General features: G+C 45.6%; 2 protein-coding genes across 6 annotated transcripts in view; one reads left to right on the top strand and one right to left on the bottom strand.

Annotated features, from left to right (window-relative positions):
* atp11a (ATPase phospholipid transporting 11A) overlaps positions 1-7,541 on the bottom strand; it is a 35,460-nt gene extending 27,919 nt beyond the window's left edge. For all 5 annotated transcript variants that reach the window (XM_019266422.2, XM_019266423.2, XM_019266425.2 and 2 more), the window contains exon 1: positions 7,371-7,541. In XM_019266422.2, coding sequence (XP_019121967.2) covers positions 7,371-7,415 — 45 coding nt within the window. In that variant the 5' untranslated portion in view covers positions 7,416-7,541. The remainder of the gene's footprint in view (positions 1-7,370) is intronic.
* Positions 7,542-9,538: 1,997 nt separating this feature from the next.
* On the top strand, positions 9,539-21,689 carry tubgcp3 (tubulin gamma complex component 3). The gene is made up of 23 exons (XM_019266431.2): positions 9,539-9,751; positions 10,822-10,929; positions 11,306-11,373; positions 11,471-11,548; positions 11,635-11,843; positions 12,394-12,560; positions 12,663-12,775; positions 13,827-13,952; positions 14,043-14,111; positions 14,442-14,574; positions 14,656-14,822; positions 16,464-16,574; positions 16,726-16,834; positions 17,387-17,576; positions 17,810-17,945; positions 18,041-18,109; positions 18,214-18,349; positions 18,445-18,533; positions 18,888-19,019; positions 19,100-19,240; positions 19,322-19,438; positions 19,516-19,610; positions 19,750-21,689. Exons 1-23 carry the CDS (start codon positions 9,676-9,678, stop codon positions 19,814-19,816), a joined length of 2,706 nt encoding a protein of 901 aa, XP_019121976.1. The 5' UTR covers positions 9,539-9,675; the 3' UTR covers positions 19,817-21,689.
* The last annotated feature ends 474 nt before the right edge of the window (positions 21,690-22,163 follow it).

The following is a 22,163-nucleotide window of genomic DNA, read 5'->3' as shown; positions in this document are numbered from 1 at the left end:
CCCGTCACCTCGACTCTTACCTGAATCAGCCTCTTCATTCTTACTGACCTCAGCACTCCATTCATACTCTGTCAGGTAGAAAATATGCCATGCTGCAGTCTAACGTTATACCACCAGGAGTTAAAGAGGCATTAGGTCTTTAATGAGGACCCGCTCCTGCCTGACCGTGCATCCTGTCTGTCTGTTTAAAACTCCTCTGTCTCTATCTCCATTTCTTCTCTGACTCATGGAGACTCGAAGGACTCTAAAAATCGATCATATGACGATCAACTGATCCTGATTCCACTCTCTCCCTCTCTAAAGAAAAGGATGTTTGTTTCATCAAATGTCACAAACACACTTTAAAAGCACCAACTAACGGCCGTGGAAAAAGTTTCCCGTTCTTCTATCTATCACATTAGTTTGTTCTGTGCTCCGCCGCTCTCTGTTCTGTCCTGTTTCATTGTCATGTGTCCCCATGAATCCTGCTGCCCTTTCACGTCGCCCAGGAAGACAAATACACACTCTGGCGTCAGTAAGAGGGTGCAAGAGAGGAGAAAATGACTATATGCTCGGTTTGCTCTTCATTATCTCCTTGACAACCATGAGATCTTTCTCTGGCGCTCACCGCTGACTGAACCCTCCTCTCAATTATCTGACCGTTTATCCTCCTCCTTTCCTTCGGACTCTGTCAGATCCAGAGCTATGCTATCTTTTGGTCACACGTGACTCATTTCCTCAAGTGTGAATACGACATCTCAGCTGGAGAGTCACAGGACAAATCAGAGGGATAAGGGGAACCTAAGTGCATCATGTGGCCCTCATGAGACCAGTCACCTGACGTGGGCCGGCCGGCCTGCCTGTTACAGTGGAAATGGATTCCTAGCAGATCTCAGTGAGATCCTTCCAGTCGGCTGCAGAGTCACAATTACAGTTGCAGAAGCGGTAACGACACGCGTCGCCAGCGACTGAAGGTTTTTGTTTACGCTGCTCTTAAATGCACTCAGTGTTTTCGTGCGAGACAAAATGATTCATCACGAAACAAAGTGAAATTACTCAGTGAACAGAACGCTCTTAAAACGTACACCGGTGTTGGCAAAACACCCATGCGCCCGGTTTGATGCACAAACCCTGGAAGAAAGCCAGCCCGCTGAGCTCTGCATACACTTCCTCTCTCAAATATTCTTTGGATGCTGCTGCGGTTTGACTTCACGAGAAATTTACTTATCCCGCTTCGTGAAATATGGAGTTCCAACGTTTACAATACTGCACCACTGCGGAGCCTTTAAGTTTTCATCATTTGAACGAGACAATGAACAATCTGAAAGCAGTTTCTACACTTCTTTCATTAGCTGCTATTGTCGACTTTAAAGGACGCTTTCATTTCGTATCCGATGAGGGGAAAAAAAACATTCACGTCTCCCTTTGTGCTGCAGATTTAGTGCCTGATCCAACCAGGCAGCACGCAGCGTAAAAGGCCCGGCAGGGTTGCGAATTTAGGTTTGTTTGTGGCACATGCACTCAAATATTAATGCGGTGATTATTTATTAATGCTAAAATGCTACACGTAGCACGTTTAAAGGGTTTAGTGTTTGTCTTTTGGGTCGGGGGGGGTTCGTCCTGAGTAATGCTGCACTCAGAGAATTCTACCTATGTGACCATAGCTCCATTATTTATATCATTCTTCTCCCTGTGATGGAGCATCTATTCTAAGGTTTACACGTCCATCACACCCTGCAGTAACTAAAAACCAAATATGAATACATCTATGAAGCAGTTTTGGCTCATGTCAGCTCAGTACTGTATCACTTGGCGTTGCTCCGCTCTGGCAGCCTGACAGTTGGAGTGGTTAGAGAGGCTCGCAGTCGTCTACTTCACGGTGGCTGCCAAAGTGCATCGCTGATGTTACAGAACAATCGATGTTTCATGAGTTGTTCGGCTGCGAGCGCTCAGCAGTTTCAACTTAATACTTGAACTTGCTCATCTGCACTTTCAGGGGCGATAATAAAAAACACACTTTGCGTTTTGTCCCCTGGCAACAAACAAACTTTCAGAAGGAGATCTTTTATAAAAGTCGCCGTGACACGGCTTGTGAGCTGTTCCCTTTGGATGTCATTGAACAGCAAGAGCAAAAAGAGCTGGAATAAATCAGCCTGTTGTGAAAGAAAAACACACTCCGATGTCGGTATTATTCTCAAAAGACAAAGAGGAGATAATCCAAACAGGGGTGAGTCTATCTCGTGACTACAAATACAACAAATATCTGTCTTTTGTGGACGCGTCCAAAAGGCCTGACACAAGTCTAAAGAGGCACGAAGAACCTGCTGTGGGTACAGCACGCCGTGCAGGTATCCTTTCACTTCCTTTCTCTCAGAAACTGAGACACACAAAGTCAGAGGGGAAAAAAAGATGGATACAACTTCACTCTGGGTTGCGCCAACTGAAGCGTGAAGGGATTTGCTCAAGGTAACACTGCTCAACCTGAGCCACTTCAGCTCCAAAGACTTCAAAGTTTCTCTTTGGAGAGAAAAACGTCCCCCACTGACGTCTGAAATAACCCCACACAGTTAACACCACCCATCGTTCTGGGGCCTCATGGGACGTGATCATTTTCTTGCATGTCGGCGAAATTCTGCTTCAAGATTCGAGTGCTACCAATAATCAATGTGATCTATAACGACATCTCAAGCAAACAAAGCAAGGAGAGAGGAGGAGGGAAAGGGGGAGAAGTTAAATGGAAGAGGGAGAGAGAGAGGGTGACGTCTGCAGAGTGCACAGTCAGCGTTTACATATAGGAAAGAGGGGGTGAGCACTCTCGCTTCACTTTTCTTCCCCGCGCTCCCGCTCTGACACGAGGACCGCTGGGAATGCTGTGTTCCTGCAGCGAGGCGACCAGCCATCACTCCCTCAGATAGGGAGAACATTACCTGCTCCACCCGGAGCAATGTTATTATGATGACCCAAGTTCAAACAGCATCTCCCTCCCTCTCTCCCTCTGTAGTCGGTCTTTGGATAGAGGTCTCTATGCACCATTAACCCCGGGCCATCCATCATCTGTCTCCCTGTTCAATGGGCTGTAATACACTGTTAATGTTGCTGCGACGACACCGATACAACCCCCTTAATGGAGCTTGCGCTCTCCAGCGGGCACCGTTTGGCAACGTGAGAGGGAGATAAAGTTTTTAAAGGCAATGATTCAGGAGTTTCTACATCTTTAGTGCATCAGCAGATAAGAAAAGTTCAAAAATAAACATTTAAAAAGCAGCTTTAACTTTATAGTCGAACTCTTTTATTATACTAGTGGCTCTAAATCCAGGGAGACTCCCCCAGTGGGTCCCAATGCAAATCCGATTACCAAAATTAGCTCTTTTCTTTTTGTGAATTATTGGATAACTTGACGTCTTCAGACCCTCAGAGATTATTCCAATAAAACAAGGAGAGAAAAAAAGTTGCATTTTCAAAGTTTTTGTCCAACCAACAGCCCCAAAAACAAAAAGATGTTCTTCCGACTTGTTGTTTCAGCTCTACATGGAGTTTGGAAGATTAAATATACTCTAATAATACACATATCCTCCTTTAAAATGCAGGTTTTGCCTCAATTTCTATAGATTAAATCTGTATGTTCCTGTTTATTTGTGACATCTGTGATTAAAAAACGAGTACTTGAATGTCTGATTCCCTCCTCACCACCCAGGTAACCAGAGCTGCTTGCACATTGTGTTGTCTCGTTTTTTATTGTTGTTGATTTAGTTGATCTTCACGTTATCTTCATCTAAACAAACGCTGCTGAACGTGGCTGGAAAGTGAAGCAGCAGCCAGAAGCGAGAGGCTTAGCGAGAGCCTGTTAAATCCTCTGGGTAAAAAGAGGTTAACCCCGCCCGCCCCGGTGCACTTTGTGGATTGTGCACAGTGTGGACGAGCCGGTGTTAAATGATTAGCATGAGGCCGAGGAGGCTGTTGGCGTACACATGAGCATGCTTTCTTACAAAATAAAAGACTAATCATCTGTCCCTCGTGTGACCGTGTGGAATCCCCTCCAGCCACCCCTCAGGGCGTCCCTGGACCCCACGCTGAGCGGCCCTGCCCGTGGAAGACTCCAAACGTCAGTCCACATTGTCAGCCAGTCTGCTTATAAATTATTGACAACCAGGCTAGAGCCGAGGAGTTCATGCGATCCTCTGCCCTCTGCGTCACCCGGCTACCGCTGTATTCCACCTCCCCGCTCACTAGCCTGCATGAAGTAACACTGCAGCCACTATTCACTCGCTCTGCACGGCAGGTGGGCACAGGGCAGCAGGAGATCAGTGATTGGCTTAGATTTGAAAGTATAGCTGTAAAATGGATTAAGTGGGTGAAGGTATAGTGAACACCAGTAACCCTTTAATCCACTGTGTGAAGGCTGGAAGCCAGAGACAGACAGACAGACAGAGAGAGAGACAGACTTCCTGTCCATGGTTCCAGATTAGTCAGACAGAGGAATGCGGCCTGTCTGCTTCTAACACACCTACACACACACACACACACACAACATATCTTTGAGTTTGTCTCATTCACAGCTGCAGCTGCTTGATGTGCATTCATTTATTTATTCAGATTAAGAACAGCACACGAGAGGAACAAAGTGAGGCTGTTTTTTTTTACGCATGACCACCGCTTAACACCTCGTTTGTGCTGCACTTCTTCAAAAACAACATTTAAAGTGTGTAAATGTGGTGGATCTCTTCCTTCTTTGTACAGGAAATGGGGAACTGTGGGGAGCAACTGTCACGATCGCATCATAGATTTATGATAAACTGTGTAAAAGTGTACAAGAAAAAAAGGAAATGAGAGGATGAGATGGAGAAATGAAGCGTGAAAAGAGAAATTTGTATCAAAATAGTTACTTTAAAAAAAAGCTGAGAAAAGGTTTACAGCACGAGAACAAGAAGGAACGAGGAGTGGGGGCTCGTTTCAGGACTGCAGGCGGAGGACGGTCTATAATTCAGAACAATAAATCTTCCTTTTAAAACTTTTAACTACCAAAAGAAAGAAAGGCGAGTCAGAGCCTGCGGAGTGAACACAGTCCACTAAAAGTACGGCACGTCACTGTGATTACACTTTGTTCTCATTCAGCCTGAACGGGAGCGACAACCACGGGGACACAGCTCTGCGCGTTACGCCGCGAAACGTGCAGAACATCCTCTGCGGAGACGGCAGGAAGTAGACACGCTGCCTTTAAATGACCCCGATGTCCGGGAGTGTTTGGCATCGTCGCTCGGAAAACAGCTTAATTAATCAATTTTAACAAACAGCTCTTTGACATCCGCTGAGGTTTCAGTCCGCTTGTGTGCAATGAAAAGAAGCTTTTATTTTGAAATGCATCTGATTTTTGATACACCAACACCTTTGAGAATCTGATTAAATGCAACGCATGGATCTGATTTAAACATAACACTATATACATTTACCATAACGGGTCAAACAGAGACCCTGCTGGTTTGTTTTGGTTGTTGTATCACTTCTTCCTCGCCCTCTCTCCAAACTAAAGTACAGTGCAGGTAATAACTATTAATAACAATGATCATACAGTGTTTGCAGAAGTTTGTAATTATTTTATTTCATTTTTTAAAAGGTGCATAAACACGGAATAAAAATTTTAATTATTTTATTTTTTTATCATTATTTCGGTTATTTCTTTGTCCACTTTATTCTCTGCTCTGTTTTGTCGCATGAACATTTTATTTGACATCATTGTAAATAGAGCTCTGAATGAATGAATGGATTAGAGGTTTGAGTCTAATATAAACAGACAGAAGATATGTAAGATAGTGAAGATGTGGGTTCCGTCTCTTCTTTTATAATTTATCGTGTGCGACATAAATCATCTTTTAACGCTGCAAAGAAAAAGTCATATTTCTTGTTCGGGTTATTGTGAAATCGCTGCATTGAAAAAAAAGCCGTTATAACTTTGAGTTTATTTGCTGATAAGACGAATCTCGACATGCCCAGAGCAGAGCGGCTGTGGGCTCATGAAGAGGACCGGTTCCTGAATAAAAGCCACAAACAAACACGTCCGAGCGAAGATCTAAAGGAGGAGGAGGAACGCTGACAGATCACAGAACTGAACATAATGATCACTTTTAAGTACTAATAACAATAAAACTTCTACCCAATGTCTCATTATTCTTATTACGTAGCTATAGAAAAGGTTATAAACGGTGCTTTGGGGGAAAGTTCACATGGAAATGTCTTCTCACGTGCTGCGATGGTGATGCTGGATGTAATTTGCTTGCATTAAAGTAAAGAGACATACTAGGTTCTAAAATAAAAACTGAATTCATGATTTCTTTTTACAGATGTGGTCAGACAGAGCCCTCCATCACTTCTCTGGCTCCAAGTATTGACTGATATTTCATAAATTTCCTGTATTGACAGTTGGATGAATGTCCCTAACCCTTGGATTCAAACGTTCAGCAGTCTCTCTGCAGCTGCAATACAATCAATTTAACCCATTTGTCTAAAGCAGTTATCCAGATCAATTACAGCAGCAGACCTCATCAGCATCCTCTCTGTGTGCTTCTTACTCCACGTCGGCCTCCACGCAGCAGGGATTTTATTTAATCAGCCATTCGGGAGGTTGTGTCTAAGCCTCGGCTGAGCGTGGAGCCGGGTTGTGTGTGTATATAAAAACCTGAGAGAGAGGCGAACACATTACGCCGGAGACTAATGCAACTCACAGCCGCTCCACTGCTGAGCATCGATTCGACGAGCTGGGAGAAAACAACTGGATTACATAATTCATGTGACTGACTGACTGACTGCTCCATCTGTAGTCCTGCTCTGCTCGAGCATCATGAACGAGGCTCGGCATTTTTATCTGATGCAAAACGAGTTGAAACAACGCAGAGAAGCTCGAGGCGTGCACTGATTTCACCTCCTCACACACTCCATCATGAGTGGACGTGTCGCCCACACTCTCCAGGTTACTACGTTATTTACAAGCGGTCATGACGACAGGTGGACTCACTTCTTAATAAAAGCGCTGATTTGTCCAAAGGTGGTGGTGGTGGTGCAATATTTGAAATAACACAAATAATTATTGAGAAACTGGAAACCTCATTTACAAATCTGACACCTTCAGTTATTAGCAGATACTGAAACTCCTCTGAAGATGTTGTTGTTTTATATTCATACTTCATGTATGACAGGTGATTTCAAGACTTCCTCTAACAGAATGGAGCCTCATAGTGTTTCCAATCATTCCCCACAATGAGCTTCTTTCCGCTCGCGTTCAGGAGTGAAACTTAATCCGGATGAGTAGCTCTCTGCTTCGGCTGAATTTGAAACCAGTAGTGATGAACGCTCTGTTTATTGTAAAGACACACACACACATGAGGAGTTTAAAAACTCACATATCTGCTGATGAGGGTCCGCAGGGTGCTGACATCCATCCCCATCCTGTTCCTCTTTTTGTTTTCTTCTTCTTCCACTCCTTCTTCGTCTCCTTCCTCCTTCAAAAAGGTTATTTCACTGTCGGCGCTAACTTCTTTTAAATTCTCCTCCTTTGTCCATGACTTTCACTCCTCTTCCTTTCTGATAAGAAGAAATAAAAAGAAAAAAAGAAAATAAAGAAGAAGAAGAAGTGTCGGTCGGTGCCGACTGAAGCCGCTCCCGAACAACCTGAGCTCACCTTCGGGCTGGACTGTGACAGGCTTCAGTCGGAGGAGCAGGAGGAGTCCGGACAGGCACAGACAAGTGAGCCGCTCCTCCTCTGAGACCGGAGCCAGACCCGTATCAAGTCTCTGCACCTCCTCCTCCTGTGCGCGTGGACTAATAATCTTCTTGTCTCGCGCCGCGGCAGAAGGAGCTTTTCTTTCATCTACGTCACGAGGAGCCAGGTGCCGCTGCTGGCGCTGGCTCGGGGAGGTGAGCGCATGCGCACTCTGGTGTGTAATTGATTGGACGGTTGAGTTAATTAGGAGATTGATTAGTTTGCTCGGGCGTGATGGGTGGAGCAAAGATGGAGAGGTTCAGTGCGTTAAATTTACATGAGCAGGACAGGTGCGACCTCCAGGTGGAGCTCAGACAATTAAAATAAAATCTCACACTAATAAATATAATTAAAAATACTTCTAATAACCTTATACTTTTATTTAAAACTCATAATATAAAATATTGGGAGCTTTTTTTCAAATTACCTTTAAACATTTTTTTATTTTTCAATATTATTTTATAAATTATTGCTACAAATAGTCAAATAAAACTAATGAAAGTGTCATGAATTCGTCAGTGTGTGTTTGTGTTGAGGTCACAAAGGGTCAGAACTGCAACTCACGGTGCTGTGTTTCCGGAGGGAAATGTTTTCATTCATTTGTCCGTCCTCGGTTTCCCGGAGACGCTTTTCGGCGGGTTCTGGTGAAACACCGACGGCCGAGTTACCGTAATGACCACCGCCGCATCCGGCTGGAACCTTCAAAATAAAACCCACAGCGGTTAGAGAGGTAAATAATAATAATAATAATAATAATAATAATAATAATAATAATAATAATAATAATAATAATCTCACCCCATTCTTCTAAGCATGTAAGAAAAACTTTAAAAGCCGCTGTAGATACAAACAGCGAACAACAAAACAAAAAATATTTATTTTATATATATTATTCCTGCAAAGAAATACTTTAACTTTACTCACTGTAAAACACATTTAACTTTAAATGCAACCCCTCATTCTTTCTTCCTCTCTGATGGGCTAGTGCAGGGGTCTTCAGTCTTTTTCAGATCAAGGACCCCTTGGACGAGAGGCAAACAGAACAGGGTAATTCATTTTATAGAATATGTCACATTTTAAGCCTGGTCTATAATAACTTTTAGATTTACTTTATTTACCTTTTATTTCACCTTATTAACCTATTTATATACTCGGTTATTATCCTATATGTGTTGATTGGATGTATGATTGATTAAAAAAAAAGTTCATGCATAATGGAATAATTTATTTTGTAAATAGTTTTTGTCAAAAGTGTTTTGGGAATTTTAAAGAAAAACCCTTGAATAAGGAGGACTGGATTCAAGTTTAAGTTGAATTTATTATTCTTCCTAACAGTTGGTTCTTATACATTTTTTAAAATGGGCTGTCTCGGACACCTGATACAGATAACATCATAATATTCCTTTGGTTTTCTGCTCAGTAATGAGCATTATGATTCATATCCACATGGTACTCCCCTAGCCTCTCCTGTCCTTGTACTACTGATTTATAATTATTTCTCCCTGCCAGCCTCAGTAAATCACAGGCCAAATAAGGGAAGCGCGGGAGACATGCATATGTCTATATGAGTTAAAACACCTGGACCCAAGTATAATCCTAATTTTTATAACAAAAGGTAGCTTATTATTGCATATTAGTGCTTGTAGTTTACTCAATATCACTTTTGTTTTGTTTTTTTAATTCTCACGAATTATATTAGTGAAAATTGTCAATTATTGTGACAGAAATTGGCAGATCTCTACAGTCCTGGTCTAGTGAGACGTCCTATGCTCTTATTTTGAAAGACAAACGGCGCGTGTTGCGGTCACATCCTTCCTGCGTGGCGCGAGCTTGACCCGACTTGTCAAAATGGCGTTGTTCGTAGCGGCGGATCGCAGCTAGCTCGCGCTCTAACAGTGATATTCATTCAGTTTTAGGGCCACGCACGCAGAGTTATCCGCGACAGGATGGCGACCCTGGACCAGAAGTCCCCCAACGTGCTGCTCCAGAGCCTCTGCTGCCGGATCACCGGGAAAAGCGAAGGTGGCTCCGTCCGTTAGCGCTAGCATCCTCCGCGCTGGTTCGGATGCAGCGCGGAGGAAAAACGTCAAAGCGAAGCTCACTGAGAAAACTCAACATTTTGCGGTTACTCTTCATTTCTTGCTGATCGTGAATATTTTACACATGACCCGCAGACATCCGCTGAATCTTTACCGTCTCCTGTATAATTCGGCTCGTCGTTTAAACGCCGGGCGGCGACACATTTTGACAACAATCAAACTTTTTTTTAGGGCGCTTTCACCGGCTTCACTCGGTGTTACGGTTTAACGAGTGACCGTGTTAACCGGCGACTTTGTCTGTGGTTGTCATAGTTACGACACACGTTGGCACTTGAAAATAGAAATATACGTTGTATATTTTTTTACAATACGTTACAATGTAAATAATTCATCTTTAGTAACTTGTATGACTGGGTACGTATTATAAGGGTCGCCAGTTAACACGGTCGCCCGTTAAACCGTAACACCGGTGCATGTTTTGTGACTGGAAACTGGAGGAAATCTTTAAAACTGAAGCTGCTTTGTTTGTTGGACACATGCCGAATTAAAGAGGGCATATTATTGGCATGTAAACAAGCCCGCAGCTAAACATTAACCTGATTTAAAATAGCGATAAAGTGAGTTTGGTGTAACTTAGCTGCACGTAGCTGGGCTTGGTCCGCGTAAACATCGCAGTCAGCCAATGGGCTCGGCTAGAAACTGTGCATCCATCCCATACCTCACTGAAACACTGTCAGCTTCGGTTTGATGAGCCCTGTCAGCTCTCATGCTCTCACCCACACACCGTGTCTCTCTGCACGGTGACTGCAGAGATGCTGCAGGCCCCTGCTAGATGCAGCATCTCAGAGGGAGGATGGCATAGTTTGATCAATATGATCCGGTTGTTTTTCACCCATATGACCTGAATGCAGCTTAAATTTAAACAGTTTGATGATGCACACAGACACGTTAACTCTAGTATTATTATGCAAAGCCTGTGTTTGTATGTGGAGTGAGTTCATATCGCCCTGATCACCTCCACTCATCACTTATTTCTCTCTCTCTCTCCCTCAGCTGAAGTTGCTCACCAGTTTCAGTACGCGGTGCGAGTCATTGGCAGTAACTACGCCCCCACCATTGAACGCGACGAGTTCCTGGTGTCAGAGAAGATCAAGAAAGAGCGTGAGTACGACGACACGGTCATGTATGAACTCATCCCTCTCTGACGCTGGAGCCTTTCCACGAAAGAGTCAAAAGTCTTTATTGCGCCATAAATAACAATAAATCCCAGAGGAAGTTTTAAATATTAGCCGAGGTAGCAGCATTAGTGGAAAAAACATCGATTGGAGATTTGATGGAGAAAATAAAACAAGAATAGTGCAGCACTTACTGTTTGTTTATTTCTGCGCTTCAGGTAGACTTATGGGAACTTTTGTTAAAGTGTTTTTTTATGGTTATGGCGCATGCAGCTTGGTTTTTTTCTTGCCTTAAGAGTTTCTGTGTTGTGTCGTTAATCTCTCGTCTCGACTTGACTGACTTTGCCTCTGTGCTGTTGCAGTGTTGAAGCAGAGGAGAGAAGCAGACGCCGCTCTGTTCTCGGAGCTGCACAGAAAGCTCCAGACGCAGGTTTGGATCGTCAAAGACGTTTGATATTAATCTAATATGTTTTATCTGCGAAGGGTTGTGGTGATCTGTAGCTGCTGTTGTGTTTCCTGTCTGACAGAGCGTCCTGAAGCATCGCTGGTCTGTCCTCTACCTGCTGCTCAGCCTCTCTGAAGACCCCCGCAAACCGTCCAGCAGGGTGAGGGACACACGGGTCACCAAAATAAAATCATAAAAAAGTCTAATAATGATAAAATATTCGGCTGACACTGACTTCCCTCCCAGGTTGGAAACTATGGGGCCCTCTTCGCCCAGGCCCTCCCCAGGGACGCCCACTCCACCCCGTTCTACTGCACCCGGCCTCAGAGCCTGGCCCTGGGCTACAGCGAGAGGGGCGCAGGCCTGTCAGCCAGCGTCGGGACCAGCGGCATCTCCAGCTTGGGCGTGTACACGCTGAACGGACCCACGCCGACGCCGCAGTCGCTGCTGGCCGGGTGAGCTCCACCTGTCAGCTTCAGGCTCTGGCGGGGGGGAGGTGCAGGGTTATTTACGTGACGCCCGTCCTGTAAAAACACTCCGAGTCAGATAAAGGGAAGCGTCGATTAGCGGCAGAAAATGAACTGGCCTCTCAGGCCTGACCTCTTCTAAATCTGTTTTACGAGGCATCAGAAGGCCATTTAATTCCATTTATCCTCATCAATAATGCACATGACCACTGAGCTGTCTGCGCTCACCTTTTAGTCGCGAAAGGGCAAATCCTCACGTATCCACTCCAAACATGTAAACAGATCTCATGGGGTTGAGCTATAATTTATACTGTAGAACACACAGCAGCAGCAGCAGCGGCGCTTTGATTATGCAGAGCTGTGTGTTCTGGTTAGTTTTTTACATCGTCTAACAGGAGAACATCATTGAAAGTTTGTCTCCTTCAGTCCTTGTCCCAAACTATGCTCTGTTTAGTTCTTGAATTTGATGTTTAAGAAGGTGTAAGCACGTTGTAATCTGGAGTAAACGCTTGCTCAGTAACGTGTGTGTGTGTTTCAGTCAACCCCCTCAGTCTGCAGCAGGAGCCGCTCAGCCTCTGGGTTCTCGGCTGGCCTGGACTCTTCCCGTAAGCTGCTCCCCATCCTCCGCTCTGGCCCTGCCCGCCGCTCGCCCGGCCCTCGGACCTCCAGCTCCCTCGACCAGAGTTGTCCGCCCTCGCCGAGACGGTGAGCGTGAACCCGGTGTGACGTCGCGTTCGTACGCGGCGCACGTTAACGCCAATGTTTTCGTTACTAACTCTGCGTCCTCTCTGTCCTCTGTCGGCGCAGGGGAGGTGAGCGAGGCGGCGCTGGTGCGGGACATCCTCTACGTCTTCCAGGGAATCGATGGCAAGTTCATCAAGATGAGCGCCCAGGATAACTGCTACAAAATTGACAGCAAGGTACCTGAACCTGTATCCATCCCAGTAAAGCTTTTAATAGACTAATGGGTTCCGGCAGGTCGCACACATTACCTAGAGTAACCTGCAGTGGTACAGTTCAGGTCATCATCATCCCAGAGCAACACGGGGAGGTCCAAGAATGTGTTTAGAAAAGGGTGCATAAGATTGAGTACTTCTACCTACAGCTGCAAATAACCTTTTATTTTCAATCACTCAGTTTTTTAGGCTGAAAATGTCAAAGAAATAGTGAAAAATGTCACCCGAGCCTTCAAAATGTCGGATTTTATCCGACCGACAGTCTAAAGGCAAAATATGTTCAACTTACAGCGACGTAAAAAAGAGATCGGGCATTTAAAATGTAAGGAACGAGGATATTTTTGCTTCATAATCAGAACTCTTCGATCGACGAGTTAATTACAGTGATTGGCCACTTGGCAGCTCCCCGTCATAAATCAAGAATTTATTCTAGCGTGTTTTTAAAACCTGAATCTGATCATTTCAATCTCAGTGTAGACTTTTATTCTCAGATGGTGAGGACTTGTTTCCTTGTTGGACAGCTCTTCTTATTAGACACGACGTAGCGGTCACCACGCGTCCAGAGCTGTAGCTGATATGATTCAGGACGGGCTATGGTTGTTGATTGGACTCTAAAAGAAAAATTCAACAGATCAATATGAAGCTTTTCGGCTGTGAGCACCATCGACCTCTCTTTCTCTCTCACTTCCTCCTCTCTCGTATCATCGATGTGATATGAAGGCCTCAGATGTAACCTGTCCCGTATTCTCTCAGCCGTGCTAAACATAGACTCGTGGTCAGTCTGCTGTCACCGTCCCTGATGGAGAAGGAGCCACTGAGACTGAGTCAAGGATGGAGACGTTTTAGACTTAAGTCTTGTTAAACAGATAAAAATTGAACGCATCGTTTAATGTGAAGTCAAATCGAGACTGTGATGAAACTCTGTCATTACAATTCATACACTCCCTGTTTCTAACCAGATGAATAAACAGAGCTCGTGGATGTGCGCGTTGTAATGTGCGCCGTGTCTCACCAGGTGGTGCTGTGCAAGTCCCTGAGAGACACCAGCAGCCGGCTGGCCGAGCTCGGCTGGCTCCACAACAAAGTCAGGAAGTACACCGACGCCAGGAGCCTGGACCGGGCCTTCGGACTGGTCGGACAGGTGCGTCCGTCTGCGGTCGCTGCACGTGTTCACTGTCAGTGAGGATGATTGTTGTATCTTTAATCTCTGTATGTCCTCCACCACATTTAGAGCTTCTGCGCCTCGCTCCACCAGGAGCTGAAGGAGTACTACAGGCTGCTGTCCGTCCTGCACTCCCAGGTATGCAGAGTTATCCCCGTTTATTCATTTATCTATTTACGATCAGCCTCCTCCACTGTCGGCCTGAAATGTCACAGATCGAGCAACGTAGACAGTGAGTGAGAGTGAGGGAGCGTCGGCAGCGAGAAAACCTGCAAATCAGAGAAATAAAAAGTGATTTTCTGATCGTTCATCACAAATAAACACTAATAAACGACACTAACGTGTAATAAACGGGGACAGCTCGTCCACCTGAGGACAAAAGCTGGGAAAACGTAGTTTTTCTGGGTCAGTGGTTAAAGTTAGGTTGAGGGTCTCCAGAAGTGACCGGTGTGAGTGTTTGTGTCGTAGCTGCAGGTGGAGGATGAGCAGGGTGTGAACGTGTGCTCAGAGAGCAGCCTGACTCTCAGGAGGCTCCTGGTCTGGATGTACGACCCCAAAGTCCGACTCAAAACGCTGGCCGCCCTCGTCGACTTCTGCCAAGGTGCGTTGAGTGTGCGTCGCACCTGTTACACACACTCTGACACGCCGTGTTAATCGGAGTCTTGGTTTTTTGTTCGCTCAGGTCGTAAAGGAGGCGAGCTGGCCTCGGCCGTCCACTCCTACGGGAAAACAGGCGACCCGCAGATGAGAGCTCTGGTCCAACACATCCTCAGCCTGGTGTCACACCCCATCCTCAACTTCCTGTACAGGTGGATCTATGACGGGGAGCTAGAAGACACCTACCACGAGGTACACACACACCACACACACACCACACACACACACCTCTGCGGTCCTAATAAATATAGCTTGACGAGAGCAGCGTCCTGCTTTCACAGACGTCCGGCGGGGATTTACTGGTCATTTCTGGGACATTGTTCTGTCTGAACTGCTACTGCGTTTGACCCCAATGAGAGAGAACATTACCGGGAGGAGGAGGAGGAGGGAAATAAAGAAAGAGAGGAGGTGGCGAGGGGGCAGGACAGCTTCTTAAATGAGGAGCGATGAGAGGAGTGTAATGGAGGCGCCGCTGATGGATGTTTCTCCTTTACTTCTCCCTGCCCTTCCTCTCTCTCTGTGTCTCACGTGTATTTATGTGTCCAGCATTAACCGTTACTCTGCTCTTAAGTGCTGCGTTTAAGCACACGGGGACTTGTAGTTATTTCACCTTTCAGGTCGGGAGGTTGCAGATCAACGCGTACAGTCACGCCCCCAGAAAAAATTGGCACACAACCGGCACTGTTGAGCTTGAACTTTGTTTGTTATCCACCATTCAAACGATCCTTTATTGCAACTTTTCCTCAGACGCACAACGCAAATGTCGAGTCGTCTTTTCTGTGATTTTGTCGAGTCCATCTTTGGAGTTTTGCGTGAAGTTTTCTGTCTTGTTCCGCTGCCGATAAATCATTTGTAATTGCAGCAGTTTTTAGGAAGAATAGTTCAGAAATGCGTGACTGTAAACAAAAAAACCTCTGACACTACAGCTGCTCTTGTGCGGCCTAGAACTCGTTTGTACTCGTCGTTTATAACCAAGCTGCCGTTCTGCTGTCTGTAGATAAACTCTTCTCTTATTCCAGCTAATGGTTTGCAGGGAAGTGCTCGGTAGAGAAGGATTCATAGCGGCGCTGACAGTTGGAGTCAGTTCATGTATCGGCGTACACGGAGAACGCAGCCCCTGAAGTATAAACGGGCGATCTAAGTGAATGTGACAAAGGATGAAAACCTCCGTCATGGACTGCACGCTCCGTCTATTTATCCGTCGTCTGACTCCTCAGAAGCTTCATTAGAATCCATCCAAGCGAAGGCGGTGAAATCAATCCCATCCCTCGCTACCACAGGCCCGTTTTTGTGATCTTACAGCGGAGATGGGCAGTCACAGAGAAGTGGTGTGCATCATCTGAAAGCTGCGAACCTGAAGATCGATTAAATGCAGCTCAGTTTCTAATCTGTCATAAACGTCGTGTTTTATCGAGGCGGCTATTCAGATATTGAACGTTTAGAGTGCGTAAGAGCGTCTCATGAGGTGTTGCAGCAGTTTTTGGGTTGTAACCATCTGTTGGTGCAAAATTTGATCATTCTGACCACTTGGAAATTGATAAAAGACACCAAGATGATAAAAAATTCATGCTGTATTTTGACATTTAGAGATTTCTCTAAGAATTGCATATTTCGGCGCTTGGATGGCGAGCTCTTGTGTTCTGGAAACCCCCTTATCGTGAATATACCCTGGAAAGTCACCCATCATCCGAACGCCCCCGGTCTCTAGTTTGCTGACGTGAAGCTTTGTGATGGTGTGATGATCCGAGAAGTCACAATAGGTCATTTTATACAGTGAGGTTGAGTTTCAAGAAATGACGCTTACGATTTGAAACGGTGTGTTTCTGTGTTTAGTTCTTTGTAGCATCAGATCCCAACGTGAAGACAGATCGTCTGTGGCACGACAAATACTCCCTCAGGAAGTCAATGATCCCCTCGTTCATCACCATGGACCAGGCCCGCAAGGTATACACACCCACACACACCCACACACACCCACACACACCCACACACAGCCTGATATTCGCCTCGCCGATTCAAAAAAACGACTTTTTATGTGACGATTACTGCCAACTTTTATCTCCAGGCTGCTGTTTGAACTCTCTCTCCTCTCTAGGTTCTGCTGATCGGCAAATCCATCAACTTCCTGCATCAGGTCTGTCATGACAGAACGCCGCCGGGCAAAATCACGCCGGCGTCCACGTCTGCAGACACGCCGAAAGACGGTAAGAGTCTCGTTCTCTTCAGAAAATGTCGCTCTGAAGCACGACTAACATTAAAAAGAAGCAGCAGCACGCTTAAATATGCCGAACATGAAAAAGTTTCTGACTTTATTGGAGCTCTTTATTGTTTTGTTTAGACTAATGACATCATTTACCAATCAGAGGCCTCCTTTCTGCTCCGTCCTCGCCGTATTGATATTGTTCTATTGACACAGGCGAGTGGACTGGCAGTGATCGATGCGCTTACCGCTCGCCGGCCTTGTCCTCCTCTCCTTTTGACGCTGAAGAGGAAAGAGGTATACTTAGCCATCTTCTATTGATTCGGTCTGCACGACTCGATCCGACTGGTTTGATCTGCAGCTCTTACTGTAGATCTGTCGAAGGGCGTCACGCTCTCGAGGTCTCGAAGCAGGAGAGGACATGGCTGGGACTTCTTGACCTTTTATAAAGAATGTTTAAAGACACCATGTTTAAAGGCAACCTGGTAACTGTCACCATCGAGCCCTGGTTTCAGACACTTTATAAAAACAGTAATTAATACTCGTTTGATCTCAGCTGCAGAGCTGCTGTCGGACCTGGAGGGGGCGTTTCAGGAGAAGATCGACGCCGCCTACTTTGACACCAGCAAATACCTGCTGGACGTCCTCAACCGCAACTACCTGCTCCTGGAGCACCTGCAGGCCATGAGGAGATACCTGCTGCTGGGCCAAGGAGACTTCATCAGACACCTCATGGACCTGCTCAAGTACGTCTGAGAGATCTGCTGCTCTGTGTGCGGCTCACCGCCGTGCCAATAATGACGTTAAAGCACGGCCTTGAGTGTAATATTGCGATTATACAACAATCACCAACTTGAAATTGAAGTTGACTTCCAGTGTACTTTTATTGATATTTACCGGTCGTATTGGTCGGAACTACTTAATGTTGGACAAAACATGAAGCGTCGTCTCACGGTGTCCTCGTTATTTTCTGTCCCAGACCGGAGTTGGTGCGTCCCGCCACCACGCTGTACCAACACAACCTGACTGGTATCCTAGAGACGGCCGTCAGAGCCACAAACGCCCAGTTTGACAACGCGGAGATCCTCAAGAGGCTGGATGTACGCCTGCTAGAGGTAATGTGTGTGTGAGAGTGTGTGTGTGTGAGAGTGTGTGTCTGACTTCAGCGTGTTCTCACCTTTTGACATCCGTCTTTTGTCGTCTCCTCCAGGTGTCTCCCGGCGATACGGGCTGGGATGTTTTCAGTCTGGACTACCACGTTGATGGACCCATTGCTACGGTACCTCACACACACACACACACTTTTTTCTATCTCTGCATGACATTTGATGCTGTTACCGTACAGTATTTGAATATGTGTGTGTGTGTGTGTGTGTGTCCCAGGTGTTCACGAGGGAGTGTATGGGCCACTACCTGCGGGTGTTTAATTTCCTGTGGAGGGCCAAGAGGATGGAGTACACACTGACTGACATCTGGAAGGGACAGATGTGTAACGCCAAGTTGCTGAAGACCATGCCTGGTACATAAACACACACACACACACACACACACACACACACGTCATTTCTAAGTTGTCTTAACCTGCTTTTCTTTTTTTTCTCCCCCACCCTGCAGAGTTGTCCGGCGTGCTGCACCAGTGTCACATCCTGGCCTCCGAGATGGTCCACTTCATCCACCAGATGCAGTACTACATCACCTTCGAGGTCAGGCCATTAGCAGCGCCGCCGTAAAACAATAGTTAATTACAGCAGGAGGCGATCTGCTGCGTCAGTTAAAAGCGAGAGTGAGGTTAACTCGCTTTTAAGAGTCTTAGAGGGTTGCTGGTTCGAGTCCAAACGACTCTGAGAGTCAGACTAATGAGTTTGTTTTTGGACGGCGGCGGATTTAACGACTGCTTTTTTTTTTTTACTGTCGAGTAAATAAAAGATTTGTCTGCTCAGACGTCTGGTAAAATTATAGAAAACATATCGACTGCGGACAGAGAGGCGCCGCAGCCGCATCAGACAGACGGTATGATATCTGATTTTTAATAAAACTCTGTGTTTGTGTGTTCACAGGTGCTGGAGTGCTCCTGGGACGAGCTGTGGAACAAAGTGCAGCAGGCTCAGGACCTGGACCACATCATCGCCGCGCACGACGTCTTCCTCGACACCATCATCTCACGATGCCTGCTGGACAACAACAGCAGGGTAAATACACAATCAGACGCGTGAAAATGTGAGATGTGCACGCACACATGTCCTTGAACTGTCCCTCTCTGTCCGCTCAGTCTCTTCTGAACCAGCTCCGAGCCATTTTTGATCAGATCATCGAGTTCCAGAGCGCCCAGGACTCCCTCTACCGCTCGGCGCTGGAGGAGCTCACCCTCCGACTGCAGTACGAGGAGAAGAAGCGAAAGAGGGAGGAGGAGGTAGGACGAGGAGGAAAGGAGGCGATGGTAGTTTAAAGTGTCCTCGCGCACATACAGCACGTGTCCGTCTGTCTGATTCAGGGTCAGTGGGGAGTGACGGCCGAACAGGAAGCAGAGGAGAAGAAGAGGATCCAGGAGTTCCAGGATACCATACCAAAGATGCGCTCCCAGCTCCGCATCCTGACCCACTTCTACCAGGTACAGGCCTGACCCGCCTCCGAGGAGCGGCCGCATTTCACAGCATGTTCTCCTTCTCACGTCTCTTCTTCTTTCAGAGCATCGTCCAGCAGTTCCTCGTGTTGCTGATGAGCAACCCAGACGAGAGTCTGCGATTCCTCAGCTTCAGACTGGACTTCAATGAGCACTACAGGTCAGTCACAGGAAACGCAACACGAAAATTAGACACATGAAGATGGAATTAAATCAAGTTAGTCATGATACCATTACAAATAAATGTCCTGCTGCTCAGTGTATCGACTTTTAGACCGATCACGATTTCTCGCCCGCAGAGCCAGAGAGCCGAGGCTGCGAGCCTCGCTAGGCGCCGCCCGCGGCCGACGACTGTCAAACATCTGACACGACAACGACGGTGGCGTCGACAGACGAGGCTTCCAGTCATTGGAGCGATGGGGTTGGGGGCAGTTGTGACATCACAGAGACCGGGCCGGGCCGGGCCCAGCCAGCAGCAGACTTGATGCGCTTCATGTCGAGATGATGTCATGCCTTGGAGGAGGGGAACCAGCGTTCTGGTATCGGCGTAGATCGCCAAGTGATGACATCACGGCAGACGGCTCCAGTGACGTCGGGGCCACGCTGGATCACGGACTGCCCGACTGAGCTCCCACAGGGCCACCGTACATGGCATGCCTTATTAATGAGAAAAAAAAAACCCAAACCTTTTTTTTTTCTCAGCCTGGTTGCCAAATCTAGTCCCAACACACGTAATGTATGTACATAGAGTTTATGCAAAAACGTATGTATGTGTGTATATATGCATCTTTGCAGCAGCTGTGGCTTCGCATCTTCTCACTAGGATTCAACCGATATCGCTATTTTCTTTTCAATTTTCTATCCGTAGCAGTTAAAACGATTCAAATCTGATCATTTTTAGCGCAGTCGTTCCACAAGAGACGACGTTTTCTGCTGGGGACGCGCAATGTATTAAATATCTAATATTTAAGGGTCAGTATTAAGTGTATCGGTCTAACCCTAGCTCTCCATTCTTTCTTTCTCCTTTAAAAAAGGAGTCGGTCAATCATACAGAGGATTTTAAATAACACACACTCACATGGCTCATACAGTCAGAAATCCTTTGTTTACACCTTTATATTAATACCTGCCGCTGTTGATTTTTAATAGTTTTGCCCTGTGGGAAAACCTCGACTGAGAGCCGGCTGATGTAAAGAATGTTATGAAGCGTTTAGTTTAGTGTATTTAAGTGTTTCCCTGCTTAATTTAGACTTTCTGTCTGTATGAGAGACGAGCCACGTCCACGAAACAATCCTCTGAACAACCACAACAACCTCACGCCGTGTCGCTTTCATAAACAATAGCAACTCTTAAGTGTTCAGATGTTTCAGTCGACATGTAAATATCTCTAAATGAAAGTGTGTGTTTAAAGAATTTAATGGTTATACATTTGAACCAGGGCGGTTTATTTTCTGAAACATTTTGAGAGAGGTGTGTGACAGTATTGAGGTCAGTAAGGCAGCATTAAGATCGCTCAGATTGGCTGCTGAGGACAATAAACTTTAACTTTACCACGACAACAGGCTGAAAAATATCAACTAAAAGTGTCACAAATTACCCAATTAAAGACTTCCAGTCACTCCTGGGTCAGTGAAGTGAACTTAAACCTTCTCTGCTCATCAAAATCTGAATTGCTGTGGCCGGACGTGACTATTTGCTGGATTTTTTCCCCCCCTCTTCATAGTGCACATAGTGAAATGCTTTCTGCTGAAGTGTTTGTTGAGGTTGAAAAGTCAAGTGGCGTTTCAATCATCAAGTCATACAATCGCTTCCATACGAGCAGCTGCGAGCATCGATCACACCTTTTTTTGCAGGAGCTCTGATCCTGGGTCAGGGAACAGCATTTTTTTTTTTTTTTACAGGTTAATGTATGAAAACTATTAACTATAAAATAAACCTGCGTCAAAGAATCCACGTCAGATTTTATTTTGACAGTCAATGAAACAAACAGGTGCTGCATACGGTCTCTGGACCAGTTCACTGCTTTCTGACAATGAGTGTGTGTGTGTGTGTGTGTGTGCGCGCGCGTGTGTGTGTGTTTAAATATGAATTAAAGTGAAATGAATTATCAAACTGAACCTGGGTCAGCACTCCTGCACCGTCTGTCTCTGTCTGTCCTCTACATTGTATAGCACATAATGTATAGAATATAGGGAAACAAACCATCCCGCTTCTTCTTTAATAAAATGTTTTTTATGAATGTGTGTTTGACTTTTTTTCCTCAATGTGCTTCAACTTGCTGCCACCTACAGGCCAGACAACGTTTGATAAACTTACAAAAGAATCTGAACATTACGTCTTCTGCTCATCTGAGCCACAAAGATGCACAACACTTCATTAATTGTTATAAAGGTCACTGCTTAAAGTTCTCCACACATTGAAGCAAGATCCTACATCTCCCATAGTGCAACTCACCAGCTTCTTTTCATTACACCCTCCCTGCTCTAAATTCAAGACTTGTCATAAATTTGCGCTCCCAAACATTGAGCTGAGATGACCCTAAAGACATCACTGTGACATCATACAGCTCCTCCTGAGCTACAGGTGACATTTTATAAAATATTTATTTTAAAGACTGACTAAATGAACAAATCAGGACATCAGCAGATCAAATTCAATAATTTCATGTTGATTAAATAATCCTAAACTCAAATTTAGAGATCTTAGGGGACTT

The sequence above is a fragment of the Larimichthys crocea genome, chromosome XIX (genome assembly GCF_000972845.2).
Source record: "Larimichthys crocea isolate SSNF chromosome XIX, L_crocea_2.0, whole genome shotgun sequence".
NCBI classification, from domain to species: Eukaryota; Metazoa; Chordata; class Actinopteri; family Sciaenidae; genus Larimichthys; species Larimichthys crocea.
This window is presented reverse-complemented; position numbering and strand designations above follow the sequence as displayed.

What these genes read in the sequence shown, in the direction of transcription:
- tubgcp3 (XM_019266431.2), top strand. Translation starts at nt 9,676, where the DNA reads ATGGCGACCCTGGACCAGAAGTCCCCCAACGTGCTGCTCCAGAGCCTC. An exon ending in GCTACAAAATTGACAGCAAG is followed by an intron (nt 12,776 to 13,826) that starts GTACCTGAACCT and finishes GTGTCTCACCAG; the next exon opens with GTGGTGCTGTGCAAGTCCCT. An exon ending in TCCTGACCCACTTCTACCAG is followed by an intron (nt 19,439 to 19,515) that starts GTACAGGCCTGA and finishes TTCTTCTTTCAG; the next exon opens with AGCATCGTCCAGCAGTTCCT.